We start from the raw sequence: 11,413 nt of genomic DNA, 5'->3' as shown, positions 1-11,413 counted from the left end.
TCTTCTACTGACGCTTCGATCTCGACGTCTACCGAAAGTGTCCCTGGGTCAACCACAACTGGTGTTACTACTTCTTCAACTAGTACGGATGCTACCTCGAGTTCCACGTCAACTACAGTTGCTGGAAGTTCTTCTACTGACGCTTCGATCACGACGTCTACCGAAAGTCTCCCTGGGTCAACCACAACTGGTGTTACTACTTCTTCAACTAGTACGGATGCCACTTCGAGTTCCACGTCAACTACAGTTGCTGGAAGTTCTTCTACTGACGCTTCGATCACGACGTCTACCGAAAGTGTCCCTGGGTCAACCACAACTGGTGTTACTACTTCTTCAACTAGTACGGATGCCACCTCGAGTTCCACGTCAACTACAGTTGCTGGAGGTTCTTCTACTGACGCTTCGATCACGACGTCTACCGAAAGTGTCCCTGGATCAACCACAACTGGCGATACTACTTCTTCAACTAGTACGGATGCCACCTCGAGTTCCACGTCAACTACAATTGCTGGAAGTTCTTCTACTGACGCTTCAATCACGACGTCTACTGAAAGTGTCCCTGGGTCAACCACAACTGGTGTTACTACTTCTTCAACTAGTACGGATACCACATCGAGTTCCACGTCAACTACAGTTGCTGGAAGTTCTTCTACTGACGCTTCGATCTCGACGTCTACCGAAAGTGTCCCTGGATCAACCACAACTGGTGTTACTACTTCTTCAACTAGTACGGATGCTACTTCAAGTTCCACGTCAACTACAGTTGCTGGAGGTTCTTCTACTGACGCTTCGATCACGACGTCTACCGAAAGTGTCCCTGGGTCAACCACAACTGGTGTTACTACTTCTTCAACTAGTACGGATGCCACCTCGAGTTCCACGTCAACCACAGTTGCTGGAAGTTCTTCTACTGACGCTTCGATCTCGACGTCTACCGAAAGTGTCCCTGGGTCAATCACGACTGGTGTTACTACTTCTTCAACTAGTACGGATGCCACCTCGAGTTCCACGTCAACTACAATTGCTGGAAGTTCTTCTACTGACGCTTCGTTCACGACGTCTACCGAAAGTGTCCCTGGGTCAACCACGACTGGCGATACTACTTCTTCAACTAGTACGGATGCCACCTCGAGTTCCACGTCAACTACAGTTGCTGGAGGTTCTTCTACTGACGCTTCGATCACGACGTCTACCGAAAGTGTCCCTGGGTCAACCACAACTGGTGTTACTACTTCTTCAACTAGTACGGATGCCACCTCGAGTTCCACGTCAACTACAGTTGCTGGAAGTTCTTCTACTGACGCTTCGATCTCGACGTCTACCGAAAGTGTCCCTGGGTCAATCACGACTGGTGTTACTACTTCTTCAACTAGTACGGATGCCACCTCGAGTTCCACGTCAACTACAGTTGATGGAAGTTCTTCTACTGACGCTTCGTTCACGACGTCTACCGAAAGTGTCCCTGGGTCAACCACGACTGGCGATACTACTTCTTCAACTAGTACGGATGCCACCTCGAGTTCCACGTCAACTACAGTTGCTGGAAGTTCTTCTACTGACGCTTCGATCACGACGTCTACTGAAAGTGTCCCTGGGTCAACCACGACTGGCGATACTACTTCTTCAACTAGTACGGATGCCACCTCGAGTTCCACGTCAACTACAGTTGCTGGAAGTTCTTCTACTGACGCTTCAATCACGACGTCTACTGAAAGTGTCCCTGGGTCAACCACAACTGGTGTTACTACTTCTTCAACTAGTACGGATACCACATCGAGTTCCACGTCAACTACAGTTGCTGGAAGTTCTTCTACTGACGCTTCGATCTCGACGTCTACCGAAAGTGTCCCTGGGTCAACCACAACTGGTGTTACTACTTCTTCAACTAGTACGGATGCCACCTCGAGTTCCACGTCAACTACAGTTGCTGGAAGTTCTTCTACTGACGCTTCGATCTCGACGTCTACCGAAAGTGTCCCTGGATCAACCACAACTGGTGTTACTACTTCTTCAACTAGTACGGATGCTACTTCAAGTTCCACGTCAACTACAGTTGCTGGAGGTTCTTCTACTGACGCTTCGATCACGACGTCTACCGAAAGTGTCCCTGGGTCAACCACAACTGGTGTTACTACTTCTTCAACTAGTACGGATACCACATCGAGTTCCACGTCAACTACAGTTGCTGGAAGTTCTTCTACTGACGCTTCGATCTCGACGTCTACCGAAAGTGTCCCTGGATCAACCACAACTGGTGTTACTACTTCTTCAACTAGTACGGATACCACATCGAGTTCCACGTCAACTACAGTTGCTGGAAGTTCTTCTACTGACGCTTCGATCTCGACGTCTACCGAAAGTGTCCCTGGGTCAACCACAACTGGTGTTACTACTTCTTCAACTAGTACGGATACCACATCGAGTTCCACGTCAACTACAGTTGCTGGAAGTTCTTCTACTGACGCTTCGATCTCGACGTCTACCGAAAGTGTCCCTGGATCAACCACAACTGGTGTTACTACTTCTTCAACTAGTACGGATGCTACTTCAAGTTCCACGTCAACTACAGTTGCTGGAGGTTCTTCTACTGACGCTTCGATCACGACGTCTACCGAAAGTGTCCCTGGGTCAACCACAACTGGTGTTACTACTTCTTCAACTAGTACGGATGCCACCTCGAGTTCCACGTCAACTACAGTTGCTGGAAGTTCTTCTACTGACGCTTCGATCTCGACGTCTACCGAAAGTGTCCCTGGGTCAATCACGACTGGTGTTACTACTTCTTCAACTAGTACGGATGCCACCTCGAGTTCCACGTCAACTACAATTGCTGGAAGTTCTTCTACTGACGCTTCGTTCTCGACGTCTACCGAAAGTGTCCCTGGGTCAACCACGACTGGCGATACTACTTCTTCAACTAGTACGGATGCCACCTCGAGTTCCACGTCAACTACAGTTGCTGGAGGTTCTTCTACTGACGCTTCGATCACGACGTCTACCGAAAGTGTCCCTGGGTCAACCACAACTGGTGTTACTACTTCTTCAACTAGTACGGATGCCACCTCGAGTTCCACGTCAACTACAGTTGCTGGAAGTTCTTCTACTGACGCTTCGATCTCGACGTCTACCGAAAGTGTCCCTGGGTCAATCACGACTGGTGTTACTACTTCTTCAACTAGTACGGATGCCACCTCGAGTTCCACGTCAACTACAGTTGATGGAAGTTCTTCTACTGACGCTTCGTTCACGACGTCTACCGAAAGTGTCCCTGGGTCAACCACGACTGGCGATACTACTTCTTCAACTAGTACGGATGCCACCTCGAGTTCCACGTCAACTACAGTTGCTGGAAGTTCTTCTACTGACGCTTCGATCACGACGTCTACTGAAAGTGTCCCTGGGTCAACCACGACTGGCGATACTACTTCTTCAACTAGTACGGATGCCACCTCGAGTTCCACGTCAACTACAGTTGCTGGAAGTTCTTCTACTGACGCTTCAATCACGACGTCTACTGAAAGTGTCCCTGGGTCAACCACAACTGGTGTTACTACTTCTTCAACTAGTACGGATACCACATCGAGTTCCACGTCAACTACAGTTGCTGGAAGTTCTTCTACTGACGCTTCGATCTCGACGTCTACCGAAAGTGTCCCTGGGTCAACCACGACTGGTGTTACTACTTCTTCAACTAGTACGGATGCCACCTCGAGTTCCACGTCAACTACAATTGCTGGAAGTTCTTCTACTGACGCTTCGATCTCGACGTCTACCGAAAGTGTCCCTGGGTCAACCACAACTGGTGATACTACTTCTTCAACTAGTACGGATGCCACCTCGAGTTCCACGTCAACTACAGTTGCTGGAAGTTCTTCTACTGACGCTTCAATCACGACGTCTACTGAAAGTGTCCCTGGGTCAACCACAACTGGTGTTACTACTTCTTCAACTAGTACGGATACCACATCGAGTTCCACGTCAACTACAGTTGCTGGAAGTTCTTCTACTGACGCTTCGATCTCGACGTCTACCGAAAGTGTCCCTGGGTCAATCACGACTGGTGTTACTACTTCTTCAACTAGTACGGATGCCACCTCGAGTTCCACGTCAACTACAATTGCTGGAAGTTCTTCTACTGACGCTTCGATCACGACGTCTACCGAAAGTGTTCCTGGGTCAACCACAACTGACGATACTACTTCTTCAACTAGTACGGATGCCTCCTCGAGTTCCACGTCAACTACAGTTGATGGAAGTTCTTCTACTGACGCTTCGATCACGACGTCTACCGAAAGTGTCCCTGTGTCAACCACGACTGGCGATACTACTTCTTCAACTAGTACGGATGCCACCTCGAGTTCCACGTCAACTACAGTTGATGGAAGTTCTTCTACTGACGCTTCGATCACGACGTCTACCGAAAGTGTCCCTGTGTCAACCACAACTGGCGATACTACTTCTTCAACTAGTACGGATGCCACCTCGAGTTCCACGTCAACTACAGTTGATGGTAGTTCTTCTACTGACGTTTCGATCTCGATGTCTACCGAAAGTGTCCCTGGGTCAACCACAACTGGTGTTACTACTTCTTCAACTAGTACGGATGCCACCTCGAGTTCCACGTCAACTACAGTTGCTGGAAGTTCTTCTACTGACGCTTCGATCACGACGTCTACCGAAAGTGTCCCTGGATCAACCACAACTGACGATACTACTTCTTCAACTAGTACGGATGCCACCTCGAGTTCCACGTCAACTACAGTTGCTGGAAGTTCTTCTACTGACGCTTCGATCTCGACGTCTACCGAAAGTGTCCCTGGGTCAACCACAACTGGCGATACTACTTCTTCAACTAGTACGGATGCCACCTCGAGTTCCACGTCAACTACAGTTGCTGGAAGTTCTTCTACTGACGCTTCGATCTCGACGTCTACCGAAAGTGTCCCTGGGTCAACCACAACTGGTGTTACTACTTCTTCAACTAGTACGGATGCCACCTCGAGTTCCACGTCAACTACAATTGCTGGAAGTTCTTCTACTGACGCTTCGATCACGACGTCTACCGAAAGTGTCCCTGTGTCAACCACAACTGGCGATACTACTTCTTCAACTAGTGCGGATGCCACCTCGAGTTCCACGTCAACTACAGTTGATGGAAGTTCTTCTACTGACGCTTCGATCTCGACGTCTACCGAAAGTGTCCCTGGGTCAACCACAACTGGCGATACTACTTCTTCAACTAGTACGGATGCCACCTCGAGTTCCACGTCAACTACAGTTGATGGAAGTTCTTCTACTGACGCTTCGATCACGACGTCTACCGAAAGTGTCCCTGGATCAACCACAACTGACGATACTACTTCTTCAACTAGTACGGATGCCACTTCGATTTCCACGTCAACTACAGTTGATGGAAGTTCTTCTACTGACGCTTCGATCACGACGTCTACCGAAAGTGTCCCTGTGTCAACCACAACTGGCGATACTACTTCTTCAACTAGTACGGATGCCACCTCGAGTTCCACGTCAACTACAGTTGATGGAAGTTCTTCTACTGACGCTTCGATCACGACGTCAACCGAAATTGTCCCCGTTTCATCCTCAACCACTGCCTCAGAAACTAGGCCTACGATTGTCACGGATGCTGGAAGCGCGTTTTCGTCATCTGAGCCATCCATCCTGGCTGTAGAAAGTACGTCGTCATCAGTATTTGTTGTTGAACCTTCGAATGAAACTATCGAAGCACAACCTAGCAAATTGCCATTTGTCACTGGCGCTTCCAGCGTTTCCAATGGTAATGAGACTGATGATAAGGAAACCTGCATTTATGTTTGCAATTTTACGGACTACCTTAGTTCAAACGTATTTGAAGATCTACCCGGCAATATAACAGAAGACTGCAGATTTTCAAAGCCAGGGGATTTGTGCTGTCTAAAGATTTGTGCATCGATGCAAGGAATCTACACTGGCGAGCTGCTTCAGGGATAAGGTGCCATTTCGGGGATTGGGAGAAGCATATCCAATGTGAATTGCATAAAATGTTATGTTTAGCTATAAGCAATATGGGCTAACCGTCCAATATGAAATAAAATAATTAATAAAAACACATGGTACATAGTGAGTGTAATAGAAAAACTCGAAAAGACTTATCTTTCTTTTACTAGACCTGTTTTTTGATTACTTTTGCTATTTCACGAAAAGACACGATTACGTTACGACTGTATTAGGGTAACGGGCCGCATTGTGGTCGAAAAGAAATGTAGGAATATTGTCCTATTTGAAAGTTTTTCCTGAATGTTCCGACAACATTGTAAGTCGGGACAGCTGAAGAAATCCTCGATCGCACAATTCCTTGACAAGGGACTCGTATGTTTTGATATGCGTGAAGAGGTAACTTGTCCTTTCACGACCTACCAAATTGATACAACTATGGTTGTTCTCGTTCGTTCGAGTAGGCTGTTTGTTTTCCCCAAAATGATGTTGATAAAAAAAAATGATATGGCAAAAAGAGTTTAAATTCCAATTCGGATTTTTTGCATTTTTCACCAAAGATATTTTCCTTTTTTCCTTCAAAACAAAACGGACCTTTCATGTAGGGCATACATGAAAGGTCCTTTTGTTTTGCACTTCGATAAGGTCATAAATATTGTCCGTTTCCTTTATTTAACGCACAGTAACGCCGAACGATGAACACAATCTAGAAATGAACCAACGCACACATAAACACCGTACAGAGTACGCCCACTTTTTACTTGAGTACAGAGCTGCAGCAATTCGAATTTAAAACCATCGACAAACGGTGTGTGCGTGGATTGGAGAGAGAATGAACCATTCGAGAGATTTCTTTGCGAGTTGAGAGAAACTCTCTAAATGCGACCAACGAGTTCATGAATGTGACAATTGAATTCGGCATCCAGCAGTGATCAAACACATTTGTGTAAAATTTTTGTCTTATAAACAATTGCGTAAAATATTTTTATTGCATAAAAGTGATGTAAAAATATTACTGCTGTACCTTAAATAAAATCATTTCACACAAACATTTTATTCATATTTTTCATCATCTCTGTCCGCGCATGAACCAACTGTGTTTGGGAGATAGCGAAGTGGCAAATGAACACCGCCAGCGCGGGAGAGAATGGACTTCAGCGACTAGTGCGAGCACGCGTTTCTTCAGGTCCCAATTGGACGCACGCTGCTTGGACTCCCCACCCGGCTAATCGTGCGGACAATTTCCGCGGCTCAGCCTGGCTGGAGTGAACGCAGTCATGTGTCGATAAACCAGCACGCGAAGAAGACGTACGCGCAATCGCTCCGTGAGCCAGCCTTCCACATGCTCGGCGTATGTTGGAACTACGTAATATCTGGATCGCACTGAATCGCCGTAATTCGGCACCAAGTGAAAGTACTTGATCACCCGGTTGGTGGCCGTTTCGTGTAGTTAGAGAATTTAAAAAAAATCACATGTCATCTAGTGATATGCCCGCCTAAGTTTGGTTCTGCCAACAGTAATACCTTGTGTGTCCATGTGCGGTGTTGATACTCTCAGCGCCCAACCGAGCATACCGAGTGTTTTATCGAAGAACCTGATCGACCGAGCGTTATCAAAGGTGATTGATGATTATTTAGCGTAAAAGCGTTCAAGTGTTGTGTGCGTGCGTGTGAGTGTGTGAATTTTTTATATTTGTGCTTAACTCGAGTGTCCCGTTCCGAAGTCGTGCGATTGTATGCCAAACTAATTACATGATCGAATAGTGAATAATTAGTGATAAGTGGCAAAGATGTTTACGAGTGTTTTAAATTAGATACAGAGGCAGAGACCACGCTGGTCGGGAATTTGGCGCTTTCCGCAAGTCGAAACTCATCCATCCACACGCCAGACCGTTTCCGCATCGTATTAAGGCTTTTGCGTGATTTATTGTGCCCGACCATTCCCGACACTAATCGAGAGCGGTTCGCTCGCTGCGGAACACGGTGGTGAACCCGAGATTTGCTAAACGGCCGGAAGCTGATTGCGTTATCGGATGTGCAAATCGACCGATTGCCTAATCGCGCATGGTAATGAGTTTGCGTGTGACTTGCAGCTAAGCCGGCTCGAGACAGTGATAGAGTGCCGCCCGGTATCGGTGGATAGTACGAATATTTCCCTTCGTGTATCATGACAACATAAGGGTATCGGGGTGCTACAATTTGGCCATTTACCTGCATTGAAGCCGTGGTTAGTGTGTTAATTGTTTCGCGAAAGTGAACATTCCGATAGAACGCAAGCCTGTTCCTGCGGAGGATCGTAAAGCGATCTCGCTGGTCGCAGCATTGGTGGTGTGGGCATCGTTTTATGGATACAGCAGGAGATCAAATAGTACCGTCTACAAGCTTTTGGGTAATGCAGGTAAGTTTCTGAACGAGCTAGCTGCTGAAATTGCAGTATGATTCCGAGGATTCCGTGTGGATGGGATTAAAACAGCGCCACAAAAGTGTTACACTGTTAATATCATACTATTATGTTGAGGGCTTTTGCTCTCAGTGATCAATTACGCTCGTTTTTTCTTACATTTGTATCAATTTGGACAATTTTATACCTTCTCGCTGTATTTTATTTATTTATTTAATCTATGCGATTAAAAAAAGCCTATTGTAAAATGTTTATTACAACTCAATAAAAGAGCTAATGATAGGATCGTAACGACGTTAACACCACTATCAACCAAAGTGGATAAATTGGCCAGGTATATATTTTTTTTATGATACACTTGCCAAGAAGCGCCACTATCAGCCTCTTGAGCGTTAAGATGGGGTTGCAAATCTTGCAAACACCCCGAACAAATGCTTCGTCTCGTTAGCTCGCCCGACCGATTGAAGATGCGCTCACTTTCTACACAAATATTTGACGAAAGATGCCACTGGGCTGGGCGGAAGAAGCGGAACGGCCCTTCGGATCACCGGGATCACCCTGTTCACTGCCACCGGGTACCGTGCCGCGTGTCTGTGAAATTCCGACGGCCTCGGGTGCGTTGCGCGAACGCTCGCCGGCGCATCGTACACCACGTGCATTTAATTATTGCCCCCTAGACGCGCGCTAAAAGCCTTACATTGATAGGTAAAATAAATTTATTATCTATTGAGCCTACTTAGGAGGAAGCAGTAGAAGAAAAAAAGGCAGGAAAATCATAAAAGGCATCGCAAGCTCTCGGAAAATCAATGATTTCTATCAATAATCCACCCGGTCCCACCGCACGGTGGTGCTTACCAGCGTGTGCCACCAATCATCGCCGAGGAGCGAATTCTTGCGCGAGACACGGACAGTTGATGGTGGATCATCAATAAATTAAGCCCCGTGCAGTGGTGCCGTGTCGCGCGGCGCAGCCTTATGATGATGGTGATTAGTTTGCTCATCGGCCGGCGCACGATCGGCCACGCTAGATGTGTACGAACCGTCCCAGACCGATCGTCTCGGTCTCGGGATGGAACGGAGCAGCGCCACACAGAAATGTACAAAAAAAAAAAAAAAAACACAAACCAGGGCAAATGGTGCACGATTGCCGCAGGTTGGCCGCATGCGATGCGAAGGCAAACGAGCCGGATACAATCTCGGCCCGAAGAAGGTGGCGAACAGGAAGCGACCAGAACGTCATGTCGAATAAAAGTGAAAGACCAACAGACGATACAACAATACGATCGGTATGGGTGGTGATTTTATGTGTCTGTGTGTGTTTGTATGTTTTTTTGGGTGATTTTAATCGATGGATAAATTATGCGAATTTTACAGCCCCACGTCGATCGATCAAATAAATCGATGACCATGATGATGATGATGGTGTCGTTTGCCTGCAGACGGTCCAAGCCGTGATTTCCATATCAGCTGCTCGTGCCGAGGGTCAGGTGTGCTCGAAATAATCGGTGACCGATGATGGAATGTTGGTATGGTTAGATGCACGGTAAACGCTAGCTATTTACCATTCCGGTTAAGATAGTGAAACATCATCGGTCTGTGCTCATTTCGCTCGAATGTGAACAATTCATCTTTTGTTTCTAATCGCAAACGAGCTACGATTATCGTGTCGCTTTATAACTTCCCTCGAAATGATTGCTTTCAAAATTATGCAAAACATTGCTAAAGCATGGTGTTTTTAAGTGTACCCAATCATGCACACCATTTGCATGCATTGAGCAATGAAAAATTCTAAAACTCCTCAGTTACGTCTTTTGTACGGCACGTAAAAAACTATTCTAAGATATTGGTATTGCGAACTGATTTGTCACTATGAGCTATAAATGCATCTGCTGTAAGACAACTTCCCCCTTTCGCTTTCTATTATTAATACTCAATATACAATATATAACAAATTGTAACATTTATCAGCAATTTTGGCTCTTCATGGTTTAACAAAAGTTCACGAATTGACTGAATTCTATACGAACTACTTATAACTGAAGCAAAAAAAATTCTAATATACAGGATCTTCTTCAATGTTAGTACAGAATGTGGAATAAAATGAAAAAGCTACGTCAAATCTTCATCCCGAACTATTGAACAAAAGCTATGTACAGAAGCCTACAGGGCTTTTAGAGAAAACCTTCACATGTGTCATGGACTAGAGATCAGTTTCGAATTGGAAGATCGATTTATCGCCCACTGTTGGATATCTCCTTCTGTATCGGTACAACAACCTAAAGAGGTCTAGGTCTGGCATGTGTTTGACTTTATTTGCCCGTAACTGAATGGGATTTTAGTCCGGACCTGTCGTGTGAAGACCAGCGCTACTACCAACACACCTAGGAATCGTTGGAAATCAAGAGACTGTCATTCCTCTTGCGATCTTGCGAATAAGAGTAGATGTGTTAGAGATCTGGTAGAATGAGTCATCTCACTGAATGAGTAAAAAATTTTGAACTTCATTCCATTTGATCATCTTTCAAAAGTAAAAAGATTGTTTTGATCGACGCACTTACCCACTAAAGATGAAGAAACAGGAATAAACTGAAGAAAAAATCATCTCTGACCTCACCTCTGTTCTGATGTTCTTCTGCAGTTCTAGACCGTTTCATATGGATGTAGTAAGGAGGGATTAAACATCAACTTTTGAACTGAGTGTCCGGACTTGGGTGACTTAGGGATATGCAGAATAATACTAGACCTAACAAAGAGAATTTGATTAATCTATTACATATGTGATCTTGGGCAGCAAGTGTTGAAAATTTTCCTTTAAATTATCCTTTAAATATTATAACCCTTTGTGCAAATAATACAATTAAACTAATTACCTTTCTTAGTGCATCGGGCATCGTGCATGTGCGTGTGTGCCAGGACCGTAACCACGTTAGGAATAGCACGAAAAGGTTAAATGTCAGCTTCACCTGCGAACATACACCAGCCAAACCGAGCAACCAAATCTCCGTTTGCCGCCCGAAAACA

General features: G+C 45.7%; 1 protein-coding gene across 1 annotated transcript in view; it reads left to right on the top strand.

Annotated features, from left to right (window-relative positions):
* The first annotated feature begins 8,335 nt into the window (after positions 1-8,335).
* Positions 8,336-11,413, top strand: part of LOC128304092 (dendritic arbor reduction protein 1) — a 104,062-nt gene continuing 100,984 nt past the window's right edge. Inside the window, exon 1 of the mRNA XM_053041225.1 lies at positions 8,336-8,389. Coding sequence (XP_052897185.1) covers positions 8,336-8,389 — 54 coding nt within the window. The remainder of the gene's footprint in view (positions 8,390-11,413) is intronic.

This window comes from Anopheles moucheti, chromosome 3 (genome assembly GCF_943734755.1).
Source record: "Anopheles moucheti chromosome 3, idAnoMoucSN_F20_07, whole genome shotgun sequence".
In the NCBI taxonomy this organism is placed as follows: Eukaryota; Metazoa; Arthropoda; class Insecta; order Diptera; family Culicidae; genus Anopheles; species Anopheles moucheti.
Note: the sequence above shows the minus strand (reverse complement) of the source record. Positions and strands in the feature narration are given on the sequence as shown.